This window comes from Chelmon rostratus, chromosome 3 (genome assembly GCF_017976325.1).
Source record: "Chelmon rostratus isolate fCheRos1 chromosome 3, fCheRos1.pri, whole genome shotgun sequence".
Lineage (NCBI taxonomy): Eukaryota > Metazoa > Chordata > Actinopteri > Chaetodontiformes > Chaetodontidae > Chelmon > Chelmon rostratus.
The window spans coordinates 6,091,479-6,114,960 of record NC_055660.1 but is presented as its reverse complement, the minus strand read 5'-3'; the positions used below and the strand labels follow the sequence as shown (position 1 = coordinate 6,114,960).

Here is a 23,482-nt window from a genome sequence, read left to right as displayed (position 1 = left end):
TCCTAGAAATATTCAATTTAAAGTGATATACATGAAGCAAAAACTTGTATTTGGGAAGCTGGAATCAGAAAATGTTGGTAAAAAAAATGTTTTTCTGTCAATCGACTAATTTTTTAAGGTCTAGCTGTTCCATGTCAAGACAGAAGCAATCCGTATCTCTGACGTACTGCAGACAAGCTCTAAAAAAAACAAATGAAGTAAACAAAAAGACGATTTTGAGCTCTAAGATTTTGTGCTCTGTGTATGTCATTCTGCTATGCTATTACAGTAGCTATATCTACAGTGTATCTGTAGTGTGTGTGTGTGTGATAGAAATGTGTGTGTGAGACAGACTGTCATGCAGAGAGAGTTTGGAAAAATAAGAAACCATCACACAGAAATACGAAACAGACACACGCACATCTGGGAATGACAAAATTGACCATTTCCTGTCCTGCTTTTTGTGGTCCGAAGCTCAAAATCGAAACCCCATTAAATGCATTAGAACTCTGTCCGACTGTCTCTCACTGTGCCTGAGTGTGTATTGCGTAAGCATGTGAGCATAAGTGTAACAAAAGGTTCTGCCCTTACGGTTATGTCACTGAGTCTTTGTTTACATCAAATAAAGCTTATAAATGAACACAAAGTGAGCTTTGGGGGGAAGTAAGCGTGGTTCAAGGTGTGCTGTTGTTGCTTCTGGGCACGTCTCAAGTGTCTGTATGTGCAGGAGAAAGTGGGAGAGAACATTCAGATATCTGTCCTTGCATAAATGAGAACAGAAGCAAATGTGCAGGTCAAGTACAAACAACAACAAACAATTTGTAAAAATAATTCACCCCCGTGTACTGAAAAATATTGTGGCCTTCATGTGTGTGAGCACGCATGAGTACGCTGTGTTAGAGGTGATGATAACGCAGAATAAACAGCTTCACAGACTGACAGCAGCAGAACAGCAGGCGCACTGACAGACCTGATGCAACGCTACATTCGAGGCAGCTGTGATTGATACGCTCACAGTGTCATCGCGCACTGACCACAGAACAGGAGGAACACTTACTGAGTGGAAATGGTTCTCTCAAACATGATTATAAATGCTTACACCTCGGTTGTTGGTGCTCCTGAAGAGACTTGCACAAAGACAACTAGTTCCAGCGACTTAGTGTCTCATAATTTGGGATTTATGCACCAACCAGACAGGATTTTACCTGACAGCACCATCACATACACATCAGTGCATGTTCAGATTTAAGCACACCTTTTTAAGCATTTATTTCCTCCCCCACAATGTCTGAACACGTCAGAGGGGGTTATTTCTTACCTGCATGATCTCAGGTCCCTGTAGTTCACTCATTTGCATAGTTGCAGAGATATTTATGACAAAACCCTGGCAGCGGTGGGATTCGAACCCACGCCCCCGAAGAGACTGGAGCCTTAATCCAGCGCCTTGGACCGCTCGGCCACGCTACCTCAGAAACACAGAGCACAACAACATTTTCCACTCTCTTTTTGTTCCCATCTACCTTGAACCCTCGTCTCACTTGAACCCTCATCTCACAAACCTTCAAATCTGGATGTTGCTGCAAAGAAGCTACAAATTCAAAAACATGGATGCTTCACACACATCTTCAACCCGGTAAAACACAGATCTGTACAATCACCACAGCTTGAAGGTGGGCACCCAAGATTAAATACCAATTCAATATTGAATCAAATGTCGACATTACTTACAATCTCTATTGAATAATGAACAGAAAAGTGTTTTTGCAGAACATTATGATTATTAACATTAACATTTCTCACAGTGAAGTTTACCTTTGACCTTCTGGATGTAAAATGTCATCACTTCATCATTTCATCCTATGAGACACTTCTTGTCATAATTAGCCTGTGAATTGTTATGGCAAATGGCAAACAAAACATGCTTTGTGAGGTCACAGTGACCTTAACCTTCGACCTTCGGCCACCATATTCTGATCAGTTCATCCTTGAGTCCAAGAGAACTTTTGCCAAATTTGAAGAAATTCCCTCAAGGCGTTCTTGAGATATTTTATTCAGGAGAATGGGATGGAGGGACGGACAACCCTAAAATGTGATGACTCCAACCACGGCTGGCTGCTGCCGCAGAGGCATAGGACAGTGATGGAAACTTAGAATGAAATAAAATCTAGAATCACACAAGCAATTAAACAACAACACCTTCACATGTTCTAGGTTGTCTTAGTCTTGGAAATTCAGAGTTACCTTTTGTTTCACAGTGGAACATTTTTTCCCTGAAGTTGGTCTCATTCAATCATGGCTTCAAGACCTTGAATTGTGTTCATACTAATACTGGATAGGTACAATGTCTTTGATACAAACACCATTACATTACAAAATCCTGGCAGCGGTGGGATTCGAACCCACGCCCCCGAAGAGACTGGAGCCTTAATCCAGCGCCTTAGACCGCTCGGCCACGCTACCATTGAAAGCCGTCCTAATTCCCCTTTCACTCGGCTTTCCACCATGTGACACCACGGAACGACCCAAGAACACAAGGAAAACAAGATAGTTCATATCTACCTTGCTCGACACCCTCGTTCTGATAACGGCAGCACAGACGCTAGCATATCAAAATGCGCTGCTACAACGAGACTTTTAGGATGAAAGGCACTTAAGCTACGTGTTGTACGTATGTTGTAGCTGCATTAGTTAATTAATGAAATAAATTAATATTTTTATGAAATAGTAATAGAAACTTGGCATGGGCTAAATCAGCACCTGATATTATGGAGGCCAATTTCTACAAAAAAATAGAAACTGAATAAACGTTAGGCGTGATGAACCTGCTATTAACGGTATGGAAGAGGTATTAAAAGCCAAACCAGCATTAGTTTTTTGGTTTTGAGCATAGTTTGTGCTCTTGACTTCATGTGTACTCTTTGGAAGAAGTCTGGATACATCCGGTTCCGTACGGCGCCATTTTGATGAAACAGCGAGGAGTAGAGCGGTTTGGACAACCGAAATGGATTTTATGGATTTAAATTGAAGATTAACCTGGATACGTAACTTTCAACTTCTCCTTCTGGAAAATAACCGTGTACCGAAGAGGAATCTTTGCGTCATGAATGCGTAACTGGTGGATTTTGTTTGATTTTTCGACATCTTACATCCTACTTTACTAGCGTAGCACCGTTGAACATTAGCTAACGCTAGCTGTTAGCTTTTGTTAGGCAAGTGTTTTCATATTGTGTTGAGTGGCGAGGTAACGCTAGCTAATCCTATCTCGAGGTGTAGCATGTTAGCCATGGCATTAGCTACCTAGCAAAATTAACGTTTGTACGGTAGATTATGATATCAGAATTTTGAGGTCTGGCAGCGATAACACTTGTGGACTCGTCGCGGAAGCTTCCACGCAGTTTTGTGGACTCTTTGTGGAGCTCGATAGTTTTTGGCTTGACTTGAAAAAAAAAAACTGTTCCAACAAGTCAAAACATTACCCACTAGGACTGATGCTCAGGAAACCCCAGGCCCGCTGCTAGCTACTCGCGGCTTGCAGTGCGGCGGACCGGGTTTTCCACCAAGGACAATTCACCACGGACTTGCCTCCTTTATATCCATATGATAGATTAACAGTGTGTTGCATGGACTCTCTTGGATTTGGTGGCATCCTGTTGTGTTTTATCGGACTGGAAAGGACTGACGAGGCACACTGCGCCGCTGAATGGCGCTCTGGCCTCAAACCTCAATTATTTTTCTCTGGCAGTAACATGGACTCTATCGTCATCTGCGAGCTGAACCCTTCTTTATTTTAGTAATTTCTTTGTCCACAGTGTTTCAGCGAATACAAAGAAAATTGACCTATTAAAGTTAACAGATTTAGCCTCCTGTGTGCAGTGTTGCCGCTGTTTTATTTTGCTATCATACCAGGCCTGTGTTTTTTTTCCCCTCATGTGCTTGATTGACTTAAGTGCTTAGACCTGTAAAAATGTCGTGTGTTCACTATAAGTTTTCTTCCAAACTGGACTACAATACGGTCACTTTCGATGGGCTGCATATCACCCTCAGCGAGCTCAAAAGGCAGATTATGGGCCGAGAGCGCCTCAAGGCCACAGACTGCGACCTGCAGATCACCAATGCGCAGACTCGCGAAGGTATGTTCTCAGCTGACGCATTACAAACTTGACAAAGCTGTCATCCATAATGTTTGAGACTAACAGCAGATGATGGGCGGACATTTTAGTTTTGGTTGATTTGTTGAAAAGGGAACGGGTTTAGTTGATTGTTTGAAATATATTTTTTAATGGAAGTGTGTATGTGCACACAGATCATTTCAGGGACTAATATAATTATTTTTATTTTATTTTCATTATAGTGAGAGTCAAATGAATCTGACAGTTGTCTTCTTGATTGTGTGGTCTACGTTAAATCTGAATAGAAGAGCCTAAGATGGCGTCTTCAGATTTCTTGTTTGACCAGTACCAAGCATTTCCTGAGCCAGGTTCCTTATGAAATGTCTAAGCATGTTATATGTCAGAGTGAGTAGTACCCATTACCTTGCAGTCTAATATTAAAGAAGTAGTATTTGTTTCAGTTTATACTGATCTAATGTTTGCTGTTTTTCACAGCTTAAGTCGAAATTTTTAAACGATACAAGCCGTAGTAAATTCACCCATAGCCCTTTATTTAACAAACAAGATCATACATCTAATGTGGTGAAAATTGTTTTGCTTTCGCAGTTTGTGTTGAGACACTGTACACATCTAATTTCCTTTGTCCATATGTTCGTTTTCTTGACTCAAGTTTCATAAATATGATTAGTGAATGTACATATGAATATTGTGTAGCTGTCATTGTGTTTTCTAATTCTTTGTCTCATGTTTTGCAGAATACACGGATGATGAAGCCCACATCCCAAAACATTCGTCTGTGATCGTCCGCCGCACTCCGATTGGTGGAGTAAAACCTGCTGGCAGGACGTTCATTGTGTATGTAAACTTCAAATATAAAATTGCTATGCTACTTTTATCATGCTTGAACAGAGGGGTTTGTGGATAGTTTCTATTTTCATATCGACCAATCATGCCAGCATTTCTTAAAACAGGGTTTGTCCTCTGTTTAAAAAAAAAAAAATCCCATTCACACAAGCATTTAAAAAAGAAAAACCCTGTCCATATGAAAACCCCAAAATCCTAGAGCTGTCAATAGCGTGCTTAACCAATAGCTGGCGATATCACCCTAACCCTAAAGCCATGCTAGCCAATTAGCAGCCTGAAAAAAAAAAAAAAACACCTCTTCTTGGTTGGCTGCTAAAGTTCTGACCCCTATGTTACAAATTTGACAAATGCGACGACACGACCCGCCTTTGCCATAGTAGGATTTATAATTTCTTGGCCAGGTCTCGTCCAAAACCAGCAACGTTGGTGGCGGGGTCTGTGTTGTAGGCGAGTTGGATAATGTAGCAGGGAATTCTGAGAAGCATTCTGACTCCTCTGTTCCTCAGTAAAAGTGGAAGCGTGTAACTGCACATTTATATGTAAACATGCAAAAAGTCAAGTTAGCAAGGTGACCTAAATCTACATTAGCATGTTGACAAAAGATCATCTTGTATTGTATCTGCAATCAGTGTAGAAGCTATGTGCCAGTAAAGAACATACTAATTTAGACTACTAATTTATTTGCACACAAACGGCTCCCTTTGTAACAGTATCACAGCATCATGCCAGCATCACAATCTGCATCATATCGACAATGCTAACTACTCTTATGTAGCACAGAAAGGTTTTGGTGAGCAGGCATGTGGAGAACGGAGATGCGGGGTGTCAGGTTCGTGGAAAAGAGATGGCAAACTGATTTGTAATTAAAGGATTTAAAATTCACTCGTTTTTATGCTGATTAATGGGTCTAAGTGAGCAGACATGCCGCTTCACCAGAATCTCTAAATGCACAATCGGGCGCAAATTCTAGAGATTATTTTGATATAGTCTTTTTAAAGTTTGTACGTATAGTAAATTAGTAAAAAATTGCTTTATTATCAGATTAGAAAAAAAACAGTTATTGATTAATCGTAATCGATTTTAATCATAGACATCTGATGCAGTCACCAATTGGCACAAACCTGTTGAGCAAAACACTCACTAAAAACTTTAAACCATGGATAGGTTTGCACTGGATTTCCTGTGGTTATAGCATAAAGCAGGTCGTGCTATACCCAGTCACAGTTTAAAAGTTGGTCCTGTAGTGAGTCACAAATTAGCTGTCGAGTTATGTCAACAACTGATGTTTTCTTGCTGTCCTCTGTTTGTTTCTGCAGAGATCGTTCTGACACAGCTGTGGTGGGATCTTCTAGACCCGTATGTAAAACAAACCCAAAATCAACACACTCTCCTCCTCCTCTCACCTCTCTCCCTCTCCCCCTCTTTCTGGCTTTAGTCACCTTTCTGAACATTCTGTCAACAACAATTAAGTTGTGTGTATCTTCTGTTCACTGTGTGTTGGCTACATTTGTGCTGAGATCTCAACCTCTATATGTTATTTGATGTCTTTCTGCGAGAATTTTCTCGAGTTACCACAGTTAAAATAGTTTTTTGTTTCTCTCTAAAAACCCTGGGTTTCTGTTTTAAACTTAGAAAATTAAAGTCTGAAATTGTGGCTGAGTGAGATGAGGTGGAGATGAGAAACAACAAACAAGCCACCATTGTTTTTGAATGCTCTGAACAGACCAATTGTTTAACTGTTGCCACTTTATAATTGATTGAGAAACCATTTAAACTGTTAATGACTGTATTTCATAATGAAATGGTTTTGTAGCCTGCTTCAGGCCAGGAAAATGTGTTTTAAAGGGGTTTGTAAAAAGGAAAATATGGTATTTTTGTATTATAATTCATTGTCATTTTATTTTCTGTGAAAATATTTTATTTATTATGTGGTTTAAGAACCCAATGAAGTAAAGTATGGCTGGGATTTATTGTAATTCACTTTGATTACAATCACAAGACCAAAGTTGTGAGTGGAAGAGACTTGCCAGTGACTTTTATTTTGAAAGCTTACCCTGCTAAACTTCAGTATACTCAAATCTGTTGTTAAGTAACATTTTCCAATGTCAATTGTTCTGTCATGTACAATTTCATCATGAAGATGTTCTATTCTGCATTGAGTATGGACTGCACATAACCCTTACACATTAAAAGCTCACAGGTTTCATTCTAGTGAGTTAAATACTTTGAATTAATTCAGATTCCCAAGTGTCTGTTTTACAAAGACTCAGGTACTAGTTTGAAGTGTATTGTTACAACTGTGGTTTGGGGGACCAGTAAGAAGCTAGTTTTGACAAGTAACTGACTTGGCCACTGAGATATAATGTTGTGACATGATCACAAAGTACAGTGACACTTTATCAGTAAAGTAAGTATCTTGTCAATCTTTGGTGGCCTTCTATGGTTGCTGCAGTGAGAAGTATACTGGTGTAGTGTGTCCTGTAAGCTGTAAGCTGCAGAACCTGTCAATAAAGTTGTTTAGTGGTTCAGTGTCAGAACCGCTTGTACCAGATCCCTGTGTGTTCCCTCCACAGCATTCTGCAATACCCCGTGCCTCCTCCGAACCCTGTATATCATGCAGGACAACCTTGCCCTGCCCTTTCGTTTCTTTACTTAAATGTATCACAGGAATTAGGCAGAGAATCATTTTTGTTTGCTGTTGTGAAAAATGCCTTTTTTTTGTCTGTGCAGGAGACTTGGTTCTCATGCTTCATTGACTCCCGACCTGCATTGCAGAGACATCCCTCCACTTGCTTTGCCCTTCACTCTGTAGTGGTGTAGGGGCGGTTTAAGGGAATGACACTTGACAGCTCATGTTGGTTTCCTTTGTTCCTCATTGGGCACTTTTTAATGAAACAGCTCTACATTTGTGTCTTATCAGCTCTACAAATTTGACACTTAACAGTATTTGCTTTTTATGGAAGCAGCTTGGCACATGCCTTGCTAGCTCATTAGTTTACAGAAAGCACTCTTGAGCTGGTTTTGATGAGAGGTTCAAAAAGTTATGACAAGCCGGTGCAAAAACTTAAGTCACTGTGGCCTGATGAAGAGGAACTGCATGCTGAAATTAAATGTCAAGTATTCCTTTGAGGAATAGCTCTCTCCCTTCTATAGCAGGAGAAGCTTTAAGATCAGAGGGATGTGCTAGTAGTGTACATTTTGAATGTGCTGATGAAGGCCAAATAGCCAGACAGTGTTTAAGCAGATGCTCTTGGACATCACCATAGTTAGAATTTAGACTCAGAATATCAGCAGGTCTTGTATATGGAAGAGTAGCTGGAGTAAAACTTTGCTTGTAACTTACTTGTTAAATTTAATGCAGTTTAGCAGTGATTCTGTTGGATGTCCTTACAGTGACAAATTTCATTTCATTTCAGTCGTTTTGACTTTTCAGCATAAGTTTGCAACAGTTAATCTTTCTGAAACTTTGTATTTTGGAATTGAGCTGTAATACGTTTCTATCGCCTTGCTGTGTATCATTTTTTTCTAACCCAACTTTAAATGAAACCATGGCCATTTCCAAATAACAAAAGCCTCAAAGTGATTGCGTTCCCATTGAAACCACGCTCACACTTGTGATGTGATAGCTACAATAGCTTGGAAAACTGTGATTATGGGGCACTGAATTTGATGAATTTGCTGATTATCAGACCACAAATGAGACAAGATTTAGCTAGTTACCATGCCATTTCCCAGCTGTGTGTTCAGTGGCTGGTGTTGAGCAATGGGAAACGTTAATTCGGAAGGTCTATGAGTCAAACATATCTAAGCTGTATTATGTGTATCTTGGAAATTGGGCTGCAACTAACAATTATTTTCATTATTGATTAATCTGCTGATTTTTTCTTGTAATTGTTAAGTCTGGAAACTGTTGAAAAATTGTAAATAATTTGGCTTCTTTTGTCCTACCACTACTCCAAAACCCAATGACTCTTCATTTGCAATTATAAATGACAAAAAAGCACCTAATCCTTACATTAAAGATGCTGGAACCAGCAAATGTGTAACATTTTGCATGAAAAAGGACTGAAACGATTTATCAATTATCAAAAAAATAATTTTCTTTTGATTGACAAGTTGATTAGTTGACTATACAGCAGCTGTACTTGGAAAAATATCAGCATGGGGCACTGACTTAGCTAACTTGCATGCTATTTCCTTATTTAAATACTGTCAGTTCAAAGGCCTTTATTAATGTTTCTTATTGGCATGGCAGCAACTTGAAGGGATGGAATGAGAAGAACAAAAGTGGACGTGGTTTTATCTAAAGTAGGTTGGAAAAAATGATAGATGCCACCTAGAAAGGAAGTAGGTAATACCTTTAGTGTGGATACAGTTTTTGTGAAGTAGAGTTACTTTATGGACATACAACTGTTGGTCCTTACTTTTAAATTTCACCTCATTTGTAGATTTCATTACTGTTTGGGTAATTTCTCAATTTATTCTCCAGACACAAACGCTGTGTGAAGTTTTCACAATATTTGCTTTTTAAAAAAATATTTTTCTGAAAGGATTATGACGTAATGCTATCAGCAGAGGGCTGAACATCATGCACAAGACTAGTAAACCATGTCTGGATGGAATGCTCACTCGTAAACCTGCATTATTTCATGCACTTTGAGTATAGGCTTTCATTTTGGTGCAAAGACTTACATTGGACTGGGCACAGGTGTGGTGGGGAACTATCTGGGCTCTTATCATCCGCTGTATATCTATTACATATTATGTTAACACCTTTAATATCTGTACTCTGATTCTCCTGCAGACTGATTCTTCTCCTTCTTTGTCACTTGCCCAACTCGCCAAGGTACTGTGTCTACACATGCTGGCCGTACTTCCAGAAAACATTTCTTAAGTTGAATAGATGTGTGCTTTTTCATGTGGGGTTGACACCCTCCTTTTCACTTTTTGCCTCCTCTCGCCATTATGTGTTTTAGACTGCTAACCTGGTTGATGCAAATGCATCAGAAGAGGACAAGATTAAAGCCATGATGTCTCAGTCCAACCACGAATATGACCCAATACAGTTAGTATATACACTTTTTTCTTTTACTTGATTAAAGCCACATTTTTGTTTTAAGCTTATGAATTATCGTTCTAAACAACTTTCGCCTGCTATATATAGTTTGAAAAAAATTAATTGCTCTTGTCTCTGCAGTTACTCCAAGAAGGCAGTTGGACCTCCACCTGCTCACTATACCTGCTATCGTTGTGGAAAGGCTGGTCACTACATTCGGCAGTGCCCCATGCTGATGGTAATTATCATGACTGCTTTGATTTAAATTGTCTACGTGTAGCTGAGAGTGTATCTTCTGAGAAAGAAATAATGTTTGCGTTTTGGATAAGTATTTTGTCTTTAATTCTGTAGGTTCAGGATAAGAGTGTGGAGGGTCCCAAGCCAGTAAGGATTAGTAAGGGCATTCCTCAGAGCTTCATGGTGAAAGCAGAGCCAGGCACCAAGGGAGCCATGTTAACCAGCACTGGAGAATACGCCATCCCTGCTATAGATGCGTACGTATCACCCAAGAGCACCAAACACACACTTTAGTTACTTATCTAGCATGTTAAGTTGTGTCAAATTTGTGTTTGTCATGACCCATTTTGTATTTATGTCCACAAACAGAACTGCCACAACGACTGTGGCTTCTTTTTTTGGATAATATCTTTCTCAAAATGAAAAAACAAATCTGTGTTGATGCAGGGAGGCATACGCTCAAGGAAAGAAGGAGCGGCCGCCGTTTGTTCCACATGACCAGTCGTCGTCTGAGGACGATTCTGATCCGATCCCAGATGAACTCTTGTGTCCCATCTGTAATGACCTGATGACCGATGCAGTAGTCATACCCTGCTGTGGAAACAGTTACTGCGACGACTGTGAGTTCTTACTCGTAATGTGCATTAGTAATAAAAATCTCAGTTGTCACAGGTCTTGAAAAAAGTCATGCAAACAAAAAGTAGCAAGTCAAAGCCAGTCTTTACCAAGCACAGAGTCAGTTCATTAGAGTGTTCATTTTGCACAAATGTTGAAAAGTCATTCAGGGACAAATCCAGTGTGAAAATGGCAGAAAAGCCTATTTATCTAACAGTGGCTTCTCCAGAGTGCTGCAGCCCCAGGACATGCTGCATTTTGAGTAGTTGTTGAATTTCTCATTTCTGATGTTTGGAATCCTCTTGCTGTTATGTTCCACAGTGTATTGGAATGATTTCATGTTCAATCTCTGGGTTTGTTGAAATATAGTTTGAAAAAGTAGGAAGTTATGCTTGAACAAGTCTCAAGGCAGGTTGAGGGGAAGTTCTTTTCATCAAAAATGTGCATGACTGATATGATATATAGGAGTTTTTGTCTAATTAAGGACTGTGTTTTCAGGTATCAGAACTGCTTTGTTGGACTCAGAGGAGCACATCTGCTTCACATGCAAACAGTCAGATGTTTCACCTGATAATCTCATTGCCAACAAGTTTCTTCGACAGGTAACCAACTCATGCACACATTTTGATGTGTTGTGATGTTTGGTTCAATTTACTCCAACTCAACTTTTTCTTTTTCTTTTTGAAACGATGTACCATCTGTTTTTCTTCATGCAGGCTGTGAACAACTTCAAGAATGAGACTGGATACACCAAACGTGTGCGCAAGCAGCTCCAAAATGCAGCCCCGCCTCCGCCGCGCCCTCAGTTGGTCAGGCCTCTGCACTCCAGACAGCAGGACCCACTGCTAGCCAATGCCACTCACCTTTCTTCTACAAGCGCACCCTCCACTGCCCCCCAAGCCCAGGTCCCCCCCCCTGCCCCTGCTGCTGCTGCTGCTGCTACTGCTGCTCCTACCCCTCCTCATGCTGCTGCTGTTGAAGGACAAGCTTCTTCACCAGCCCCCCAACCTGTTGTTGACCACCATTCTCCTATGCAGCCCACCAGCCATGGTGAACCACCCCCACCAGGGTAAGTTTTGTCCAGGATACAGTTTAAAAACTTAAATGAAACCACATACTCAAGAAGTGACTTTTGAAGACTTGGTTCTGTTTGTCCTAATCTGTCTGATTATGTTTTAGTGAGACAGATCCAGAACCTACTGTGACACCAGACACATCAGGGACCTCAGAAAGTGGATCACAGGTGAGTCCACCTTGATCACCTGAATAAAGGTGTACTGTTTGATAGCTATCTCCCCGAGTTTGCAGATAATCTGCTGCTTATTTCTTTAGTTAGTCACTTAATGCAAAGAAAATGCACAATTTTAAGCCAAATTTGTATAAATATTGATCTGGTGCTGTGTCTGACAGCGATGCGATTACTGATATGAGTCTTTCAAAGTCTAAAACTACTCAACTCAATTTAAGTAGAATCAGCCTGTTCATACAATTAGTGTTTATTTTTAGCTTGTCCAACAATTCAATATTGGCATAGCAATCTCCGTATGGCTGTGTAAAACATACTGGCTGTGTGTTAAGAGGGGACAGCTAGTTGACAGTGGAAGGCTCGCATTTCTGCAAGTTTATGATCTACATAAAAAAAATTGGGATTAGACTGTGCAGTGGCAGAAGCATGTTTAATCCAGCTCGGTCAGTGCTTGTCGGCTATTTTATCAACATCCTTACCACATATGCATTTGTGCATCCCTGAATGTGAGAAATTGTAACTTCTCTGGGAGATAACGATATTTTTCTCACCGTTTTCTCACCCAGAACTACCATTTAAGCGTTGTTGGCCACCCGCCACCTGCAAGGCCGCCTCATTCTTCAGGTAAGAGGTTTAATTTAGGTTACGTAAGGCGATTAAGTAATCTTGAAGAAAGGACATTCAACAACTAACGAACTGTCTCTCTGCTCTGTTAGGCCACCAGCCACGGCCCCACCACTCTCACAGAGGAGGAGGCAGACACTGGGAGAGGTAAGACCCGTCTATGGGACTGTCTGAGCTATTAAGAGTCCACACACATACACACCTGTGTGAATATATCAGCAGTCGCCGTTGTCAGGCTGCTGGTTGGAAAGTTTTAACGACCCTGTGTTGTAATTCGTGAGTCTCACAATGGTTTTTGTTCTTCTCTTTGTACCAGGTCTTTCAGGGGAAGAGGAGACCACCCCTCCACTCACCCCCAAACAGCTCCACCCCCTGCACCTGTTCCTCCAGTGTTCCCAGCTCCATCCCTGTACCCACCCCCACTACAGCCCTACCCCCCTCCATACACCTCTGGCCCTAGCCTTATCCCCCCTCCTGCCCTCAGTTACCAGCCCCAGCCTGTTTATGCCCCTGGACCGCCAGTGCTCAACCCTCCTTGGGTTGCCCCTGGCACCCAGCCCCCTCTTGTTCCTCTTCCAGCCCCCCTTTCTCAGCCACTCCTCTCGAAGGAAGATTTCTACAGACAGCGGCACCACCGACAGGACAAGTGAGTAGCTTGTTTTTCTTTTCAGGTTTTCAAACAGCTACAGTCGCTTCTGGTTACCCGTGTGGAGTTTGCACAAAAAGAATTTTACTTAACATCACTCCTGGTTGGGATTATGAACTCACGAAGATAAAAACTATTCAGGTTTTAAACTGGAGGGTTTTGAAAGTTTCACTGTTTTTTTCATTGTTTCCACAGAGTTACGTCCAAACTAGATGAATTTACTAAAGACTTTCATAAAGAGCTTATGAAGTACAGACATGCACCAAAGAGACGAAGACCATCTTATTCCAGGTAACTTCATTAAAAGGGCATATCAAAATTGGTTTTAGTTCTTACATTAATTACATATGCATAATCCTTAAAGCCATTTGTCACATTTTTGCATAATCTGCTTTCTTTCTCCCCTTGTTTCCTTTTGGTCTTTTCAACCATTTCCTTTTGTAGGTCCCGTTCATACAGTCGCTCTCCATTCAGCCGTTCTTATTCTCGTTCTAGATCAAGATCTAGATCCAGATCAAGATCCAGGTCTTACTCTTATTCCCCCAGCCGATCCCGCTCCCGTTCGCGCTCCCATGGCCGGTCTTATCCCCGCTCCCCTTATTCTAGACGCAATGGACGCAGTTATGGACGCTCACGGTCAAGGTCCCGCTCTCGTTCAAGGTCTTATGGGTATCGGCGCTCTGGATCACCACGGTCTCCTTCCTCCTACCGGGGAGCAGGTTGGGAGGGAGCAGAAGGAGCAGGACCCTACAGGTCTAGGTCACGGTCTCGCACCCCTGGTGGCTACCGGAGCCGCAGCCCAGATGGACGAAAGCCACCTCCTCGGGAGCTGGCACCATATGAACTGAAGGGTCCAAGTCCTGGTGGCCATGAGCGCTGGGAAAGAGAAAAGTATCGACAGTGGGAGAAGGACTATGCATACTGGTACAACAAGTACTACAAAGACTATGACAACCAGCATCCCTCGATGCATCACAGAGGTCGTGGGAGCAGAGACAGAGAGAGGGACAGAATGTCCCCATTATCTAGAGATTACTCCCCCCAGGGGAGAGGAAGAAGAGGGGGAAGAGAAGAGAGAGGTGGTCCACCTCCCCATCCTCCATCCTCGTCCTCATCGGGGAACAAGTCCAGCTCTAAAGTCCTGAAGGCGAAAAAAGTAAAAAAGAAGAAGAGCGGGGACGAACCAGAACCGTCACACCAGTCGGTGGACAGAGGTGATGCTACACCTGTGAGAGACGAACCAATGGATGAAATCCCTTCACTCATTAAAACACCTCCCATCTCCTCCAAGCCTTCAGTTGGTGCTACAACCAGTAAAGCTCCAGCATCTAAAAGCACTGCTGCTCCCGTTAAGCCTTCAACCAAGTCGACATCGAAGACCCAGTCTGATAAGACCAAGAAAGACAAGGGTCAAAAGGTAAAAGCCAAAGTAAAGACAGAGGGTGTAAAGGTAAAGAGTGACAAGGTGAAGAAGAAGACTGGAGAAGGCGTGGTGACCAAAAAGAAAGAAGACGAATCCTCCTCTGTCTCTAAACCATTAAAGACCGTGAAAGCCAAACCAGAAGATGCCCCCAACTCAACTACCCCTAAAAAGGAAAAGAGTAAAAGCTCTTCAGTGAGGCCTGCCCTGCTGAAGACCCCTCCATTGTCGTCCCAGACCCTGCCTCTACATCTTCCTTCTAATTATGACGCCCCACGACCCGGCCACGACATGCGGGGGAGAAGAGATGTTCCGCAGAGCACCGGTCTCCTTCCCCATCCCCATCCCCATCCCCATCCCCATCCCCATCAACACGGACTCCCACTCCTCCACCGACCTCTCTCCCCAGTGGACAGTCGGAGGAGGATGGGAGAGGAGGGTCGCTCTTTACTTGGACCTCCTCCCGGAAAGCTGAGGAGAATAGATGGCCTCGGGGGTGGAGGTGAGGTCATCTCGCACTCTCACATGTCTCATCAGCCCCCGCTCCACAGACTCCCACCCTCCTCAGACAGGCCTGGTCTGCTTCCCCTACCAGGGAGCCGGGAGATGGGCCGGGGAGACTCAGACCGAGGATCCATCAGACCTCTAATGGACTTTCAGGTGGGTCAATTGCTTGTGCAGTCCTCAGAAACACAGGTAGAGAAAGATTTATGGTTTAATTAAGGGTATTTACACATGTTTTCACAACACAGTTCATTTGTAATGTGACCTTTTTCAGCATTAGTCCAAGATACTATTTGAAGTTTTCTAGTAGTTAACTTCACATCATCACACCATCAGAAGGGCTGCAGCTAATTATATTTTTCATTAGAGCTGAAACAATTAGTCAGTTAGCCAAATGTAAAATAATTAAGTAGTTTTTACCAGTTTAATGCCAACATTCCCTGGCTCCGGCTTCTTAAATAAGGATATTTATTTGTCATTGATTTGGGTTGTGAATGGAGTACTCTGCGGTTATGGGCGTTGGTTGGACAAAACAAGCTGTTTTAATGTCAACTCTGGTAGTAATGAATTAATAATGGCAGTAATTTTCAGATAATCAATCAATCAACTTTCCAATTGATTGAATAATAGTGTTTAACATGAAGTATATAAAAAAGAAAATGGTAAACGTCAGTCTAAGGTGACGTTCAAAAGGAGTGCATAACCCAAACATTTTCGAACTTCAGTTATATGAAACACTCACATTTTATGTCACATTTGTTTGGTGTTTTTATGGCGTTTTATTGATAAATAACTTCAAATATTAACCACCAACCATAAACAATAACCATTAAATCAGCTAAATCATTTCCAGGTACGTGTCTGTGATTTTAACCCCCTTGTAAAGATTTGTATGTGTATTTGTTGATATTCAGGTGAAGCCAGTGACTCAGAGGAAGATCAAATTAAACAGAGATCTGGGGAGAAAGAGCAGCACTGAGACAGCCGCCACAGACAGAGCAACGGCAGGTCCTGAGAAGATGACCTCCACCTCAGACCGATCGGCTGCTGCTAACATCTCCGAAGGAGACCGACCCAGCAGTACTGCAGAGGGTGCTGGAAGAAAGGAGCGGTCAGCGTCTGCTGAGAGGGGAGTCTCCGGAGAGAGACCAGGGAGTGCTGGAGAGAGACTGACGGGCTCAGACAGAGAGCAGACCAGAAGCTCGGGACCAGACCGAGACAGAGACAGAGACCGAGCCTCGGGGTCAGACCGAGACAGAGGCATGGCATCTGACAGAGAGAGGGACAGGGTCTCGGGGTCAGGCTCACATAAGGTAGCAGTTACAGTGAAGAGAGACGCCGAAGGGGAGAGATCGGTGAGGACAGAACGGAAGAACTCTGGTAGTGGTAGTGGTAGTGGAAGTGGAAGTGGAAGTGGAAGTGCAGGAGGGAGGTCTGTCTCTCTGGATAAAATGACCATTGGAGAGAAATCAGCCGTCAACAAGAGAGTGGTAGACCACCACGACAAACCAAGCACGTCCTCTAAGGAGAGAGGGGAGGGGTCAGAAAGAGCTGCTAAATCTGACAGGTCAGTTACTTTTGTTTCCCAGCTGCTTTTCAAACCACCGTCCATATCTGTGATTGAAAGAAAGCATAATATAGCGGTTATACAGTATATAATGGTTCTGTAAACACAGTTGTTAATATGTGTAATTATATTCATGTATTTCCCAGGAGTGTATCCAAGGACAGAACAGAGAGGAGCGTCCCCTCAGGAGAGAAACCAGCTGCTGCTCACAGAGAAGGTAATTTGAATCTCTGTATGTGTGCGTGTGTGAAGAGATGATAACTTTGATTTTGTCTTGTGCTGTCTAATTAAACATTGATTTAACACATGGTTCCTGTCCTCCTCCTCCCTCCTTCTCCTCCAGCTGTGAAAGATAGCGAGGAGTCTGTTGTGAAGAGCAAACCCCGGATCAGCCGTAAGGCCCTGACGAGCCACACCGTGAGCTCCACTAGGTGAGCCTGTTGTGCTCGTGTTACTTAAAATTTGAGTTCTCATTCAAATGTAGGCGGCAGGTTTTCATAAGGAGGAATGTGTGGAATGAAAAACACATCTCTCGAGGCATCTATTAAGTTTGATCATTTTTGTTTTTAACTGTCCACCATGAGTCTGACAGTGTTTTAGGAGTGCAGTGATGAATCAGCACAGTATTCTTTTTGACATGACTGCTTCTTCCTCAACACTAGGTCAACTCAAGAAACAAAGCGGGACTCAGTGAAAGACCAAAAGAATCTGTCCTCCAAACCTGCAGAGCAGCCCCCATCCAGCCCTGTGAACAGCCGTGGTCGCAGCCCAAGTATGAGCCCCGTATCCAGCCCTGCCAGGGAGGAGCCGCTCATTCAGCCTCCTCCTCGCTCCAAGTGGGAGAGAGAAGATGACGAAGAAGGCCAGGAGAACGGACTTGGTGCACCGAAGGAGCCCTCACCAGTGCCGCAGAGGAGCCGAGGCAGGGAGGTGCCGACCGAAGCATCTAAACCTGTCAGGAGCGAAGGCCGGGATGCTACAAGGGAGGAGAAGAGAGGAGTAGTGAGAGATGAGAAGAAAGGGAGAGCACCAAGGGAAGAGGGTAAAGGTGGCAGGACGGCACAGGCCAGTTCTGACAAACCAAGCAAAACAAAGACTGTGAGGGAGGAGGGGAGAGGACTGAGAGAAGAAGGGAGAGCTGCAGCAAGAGAGGAAGGGAGAGGAGGAGGAGGGGGAGGAAGAGAGGAAGGACGAGGAAGAGAGGAAGGACGAGGAGTGACGGGAAAGGAGGACAGAGCAGCAGAAGGCAGAGGTGGAGGAGGACGAGAGGAGAGTCGTGGGCCAGAGCCCAGGAGACAGCGTCTGTGTTCCGACCTGGGTCGTGAGACAGACGAGGCGGCCTTTGTGCCCGACTACAGCGAAGGCGAAGGCTCTGAGCCGGAGAGAGGGAGGAGCGGCAGCCCCAGTCTGTCCCCCAGCCAACCCTCCCACAGCCCCACCCCCAGCAACAACAGTGGCTCGGGAACCACGACGGCGGACAAGAAGAAGAAGAAACACAAGAAACACAAAAAACACAAAAAGCACAAGAAGCACAGCAGCCAGGACAAAGGAGAACACAAGGAGCACAAGCACAAACACAAGAAAAAGAAACACAAAAAGAACAAAGACAAAGATGCGGAGGAAGAGGAGGAGAAGATAGAGAGGGCAGAGGAAGGGGCTCCATGCTAACAGGCTGTGACTGCTGCTTGGTTAACAAGGAGATAATGATGTACCTAGAAATATCAGCTAACACTGGCATGCTGTTCCATGTGCCACAGGAAGGGAATGGATGAAATGTGTCTTTGACTGTCCATGACACTGAAGACGGGCTGTCTGGCTGTTATTCTATCACTTATCGTCGCCGCAGGTCCCCAACCTTACACGGTACTTTGTTGTGCTTGGATTGCAGCATTATGACCGCTGCTGAGGTTTCTTTATTGTTCAATGCGAGCCTCTTTGGTGACTTTGGGTCAGGAAAAACTGCTCAGGAGAGCTGCTTTGCCGCACTATTGTGATCAACGTAGAGCCGACCAGAGAGGACGTTACGATAATAACTGATCACACTGCAGTCAATCTAAATGATTGGAATAACAAATACCGTACTCAGGGATGTGATTGCTTCTTTGTAGAGGAGGAATTGCTGTTTCTCTGCCTCTGATTCATTTGTAAATAGAGATTAACTGTTGCTGCACATCATAATAATAAGTTTTCCTCAGTTTATTTTGCTCACATCCCTGTGTGCTGTTCAAGGCTTAAATGCAGAATATCCTTCATTGCTATGAGGGCCGTTGTTTGCTCTTTTTTAAGGACTGTACTTGCGGTTTTGCATCTTTTAACACATTAACTACAAATCATATATACGTTCCATTATTCTGAGCTGATGATGATCCAAGTAGGATCACGACATTATTATTACGCTCTTGTGGCATGGAGTAAGTGTGCAGGCGTTACCCTTTTTCATCGCTGCTTTCTTCTCATAGCCAACACCTACGTGATGTGCGTGTAATTACTCTCTTCTTTTCTTGCTGACCATTCTCAGCCACCACCCCCTCCCCAAGCAAGGTTAAATCTCAGAGTTAATTTTCCTACCACACTTAACATGAATGAAATGTTGTAGCTACCTGGAAGATAATGAAATGTTTGAAATTGTCAGCATTATTTTTGATAAATTTGCTAAAACTTGCAAAATCACCAGTATGGTCCTTTTACGCATCCGTGCTACACTGGATTGTATACGTCTAGGATGTGTTTATTAATAATGGCAAATGAGCCTGCATGTTTTTGTTCTGAAGGTGCAGTCACTGTCTATCACATTGTCTGAGTGAGTGAATGTGGGTGTGTTGGTATGAGAGTAAACTGGCAGAAATGGGACAAGTTGGAGGACTAGTGTTCTTACAAATGAGTTGATCATTTTCTTTTTTTTTTAATTAAAATGTTTTGACCTCATGAAAGCGTCTGTTTCATTTTATCTGTGTTTGATCACCTCAGTGCAACAATGGAGTATTTCAAGCCTGATTCCAAAGATATTTGGGACATAAACAGAATGTGGTAATTTGCTAATCTTTTCTGACATATTCTCAATCGAAAATCGAAAAGTACAAATGCAAGTGCAAATGAATAAATTCTGTTTGTATTTACATTTTACAGTGTCCCAGCTTTTTCGGAATTGGGGTTGTAAAAAGAAGGTGAGCGTAAGGTTATTTGGACTAAGTAAAATCACAACCCACACTGATGTATCAGAACCACACTCAGTAAAAATATTGTCAGTTAAAATTATAATGCACACAGTGTAACCCTTAATTTTTGATGCGTAGTGTACTCCACTCACTCACGGCTGAGGCTAAAAAGAGGGCTTCAGTCTTTCTTTAAATATTTAATCATTGCCAATGTCAAAGACAGTAAACATCTAACTTAACTGGGTTCACACCAGTCTCATCGCCATCGGTAAACATCTCTCTAGTACACCCATTACATTATAACAGCGGGTATAAGTAATTTAAATGTTGCACATATTAGTTCTAGTGATGTAAGTGATCATGAATGAATTAACTAATAATACAATGTGCTAGCAGTCCAACATAGTGCAGTGGAATTAGAATTACTACAATATATAATTAACCACAGTGCATCTTAGTTATACAACATAAATAAGATGAACAAAGTAAACCACAGTCCTAATTGTTACACTAAGGGTGCAATAATAGTACAAGAGAGGAAAACATGCTCATATATATCAGTATGATAGTGCTAAAAAAATTTGATTCTCTTGACCTCAACGTAAATTGACAAGAGTGCACTCATCGATTTTATCTGAAGACAGTTGGCTCCTCTTTGTGCTTCTGCTCCTTGTGTGCTTTGCACCATTTCTGCATTCTTAAAATGATAAAATGAGAATACTCATGTTACTACCCGAGACCTGAATTTAATTAGATGGGCTGTCAGTTGTGTGTCAATCATGCATTATTTTTCTGCTTTCCAGAGTACATGTTGCTCCCACCATCCAACAATGTGTAAACACAGGTGCTTTACTCTAATTAAAAGGTACTATTTATATATTTGGGTTAATTGGGAAGTCAAACACTTAGGGGGATGTTTACTAAGAAGGATAGATAGATAGATAGATAGATAGATAGATAGATAGATAGATAGAAACATAAAATTGATGATACTGAACTAATACAGTATGAACTTTAAATTGCCATTATAATAAAAATTATATCAGTTAAGCTTACAAAAACTACACTGCAGCTGATTCAAAAAGGTGGAAGATAGCTGTTTTTCTGGTATTAACTGACTTTGATGTTAATACTTTTCCATAGGGACACATACTGTATATAATCAACACATACCACACATATAGGTGGAAAAAGAACAGCTGCCCTATAGCATGTGGAATATCACAAACACGTATTTAGAAATTATTGTATTATGTCCTCGAAAGCAGCTTCACAGACATAACGGTGAGGTTCAGGGTCTTTGGCAGCTCACTCCTGTATGAATAATTTAAATAAAACGCTCTAGTGCAGTGAGACAGACTGAACACTGTGTGGCGCTGTTAGTCCTACAACTTTTAACATGGGAGGGAAACAGATTAACAATAAAAATCTTGTTTTATATGCCTCAGCTCCAAATTGCAACCAGTGCTTCCGCCTCTCTCTCTCTCCCTCCCAGAGCACACAGCAATAAGCTTCATTGTGTTTATGTTTGTGTGTCGGTGTGTGCGTGTTCTTCAAGTGTGTGCAGCAAGTCGGAGAGATGCCGTGACTGGTGGCTCACAAGCCAAACAGACTGAAGGCAGGAGAGGGGTCACAGACGGGTTGAGGGAGCACTAAGAAATGAGAGAGCAGCAGATGTATTTTCCCTCACACAGCAGCACATAAAAGCACATTCTCAGCTTAGTCCATGTATTGTTCTGGTGTGTGTGTGTATATATATATATATAAGGTCATACATAATGGCTCAGAGATCAGTGAGACCATTAGAGAAGATTAATATATTGTTTTAACCCCTGCCCAGATTATCATCACAACTCATCATTCCTCTCATCTACCATCCTGCAAGGTTCAATCTGCATGCCCGTGTCTACGTTTCCACACGTGTGTGCGCATGTGTGCACCTGTTGTCTGCCTGTGTGTCCGCTTGTGTTTTGTCTTACAAGCATGACATCATTTCCTCTCATCAAGGCCAAAGGTTGCTAAGCAACTTCACTTCTGCCGATTGTCAGAAAAGATGCTTCTCCGCTGACATGCTCACGATCTAACTCTCTCTTCTCCTCTGTCATAAATGTAACGTCTATGGAGGATGCTGGCTATGTTGCGCATGATTGCCCAAGCGTTTGTGTGGACCACTGTGCATTAATGCTCGCAAACACGGTGCAGGAAAAGCTGAGGGAGAGAGAGGAGAGTGCAGTGTGGAAATGTACTGTCTGATAGATTCATATGATTCTCAGAACTGATAAAAAGGATGAGTCAGCAATGCTGCTGCGTGGCAGAATCCCCCCAGTGTTTGCCTAAAACACAGCAAAATATCTGACTAATATAACTTTATATATATATATATGAAAGGCTTACTGTGATTACAACTGCAAGTATATTGTACATACAGTATATGCACATATCAGTAAAATACTTAGTGGGTATCTATACAGTGACACATGTAAGTGCAAGGTAAGAAAATGAGAGGCTAGAAAATAAATGGTTAGCAACTTTAAGAGGTACTACAGATTAAAGTATCACATGGTAAGGTAATATTGTTACTGGATCCACAGACAACCTATTTATATTAATGGGGGTAGACAAAATATTACACATCTCAGTATAATGGAATACAGCTCAGTGTCGCCACAGACTTGAGCTTCCCAAAATAATCATAAAGTTGAATCAGTTCCTCTCAAAAAGTTAAAAAACAACAATAGAACCTTTACAAAGGTAGGATTTATCACAGGGTTGCTGCATTAATTGTATTCAGGTGTACCTAATAAACTGGCTACTGAGTGTATTTAACAAGCCTGAGAGTCCTCAACCATGCTACTGGCTCTGCGAGTCTGTACTTACAAAAACAATGCTGACATGCTGATGTTTACCACATCAATATTTCAGTTGCCTTTCTAATTAGCACTAAACGCAGCACGGGTGAGGATGATGGGAAATTTTATGATTTTGACCTGATGATGGCGCTAGATGAAAAGTGAGGGCATCACCAAAGTCATCGAGGTTATTTTGTCTGGGAACCATGAATTTCCTGGCTATCAATCCAATAGCTGTTTGAGTGTGGACATAAAGTGTCAAACCAATCGACCAATGTCGTCATCTTCAAACATCACATGACACCCAAGAAAGAGGTAGTTTTTAACATCTCGTATCCTATTTAAAGACATACTGCAGTGTATTTTACATTAAATATATTCCAGGCAATTTAAAAGTACATCACAAGTAAAAATTACTGGTGTAATGTATGTCACCCCTCACCTACCAGTAGGTGCCCATAAGTATTTTATTAATAGCGTGTGTGACGGGGATTTTACCACAAACACTTAGAACTGTGTAAATCAACATTAACGTAACGAGGCAGAAAAGACAGTTTGCAGTAAACAGAGACAGATAATTACTCTCGTCTCCTTTGGCCCCTGCTCTGAAA

The 23,482-nt window shown here is 42.2% G+C and overlaps 1 protein-coding gene and 2 non-coding genes across 3 annotated transcripts; 1 reads left to right on the top strand and 2 right to left on the bottom strand.

The window, feature by feature from the left end:
* Window positions 1–1,364: 1,364 nt before the first annotated feature.
* Window positions 1,365–1,446, bottom strand: trnal-aag. The gene has a single exon. It is a non-coding gene; the product is annotated as a tRNA-Leu (tRNA).
* Window positions 1,447–2,357: 911 nt separating this feature from the next.
* trnal-aag lies at window positions 2,358–2,439 on the bottom strand. The gene has a single exon. It is a non-coding gene; the product is annotated as a tRNA-Leu (tRNA).
* Window positions 2,440–2,935: 496 nt separating this feature from the next.
* Window positions 2,936–19,792, top strand: LOC121626818 (E3 ubiquitin-protein ligase RBBP6-like). The gene is made up of 20 exons (XM_041965509.1): window positions 2,936–4,109; window positions 4,844–4,943; window positions 6,269–6,308; window positions 9,757–9,798; window positions 9,929–10,017; window positions 10,150–10,246; window positions 10,360–10,502; window positions 10,693–10,865; window positions 11,359–11,462; window positions 11,577–11,929; window positions 12,040–12,103; window positions 12,673–12,730; window positions 12,823–12,877; window positions 13,047–13,376; window positions 13,572–13,667; window positions 13,821–15,456; window positions 16,215–16,867; window positions 17,014–17,084; window positions 17,211–17,298; window positions 17,530–19,792. Exons 1-20 carry the CDS (start codon window positions 3,944–3,946, stop codon window positions 18,533–18,535), a joined length of 5,364 nt encoding a protein of 1,787 aa, XP_041821443.1. The 5' UTR covers window positions 2,936–3,943; the 3' UTR covers window positions 18,536–19,792.
* The last annotated feature ends 3,690 nt before the right edge of the window (window positions 19,793–23,482 follow it).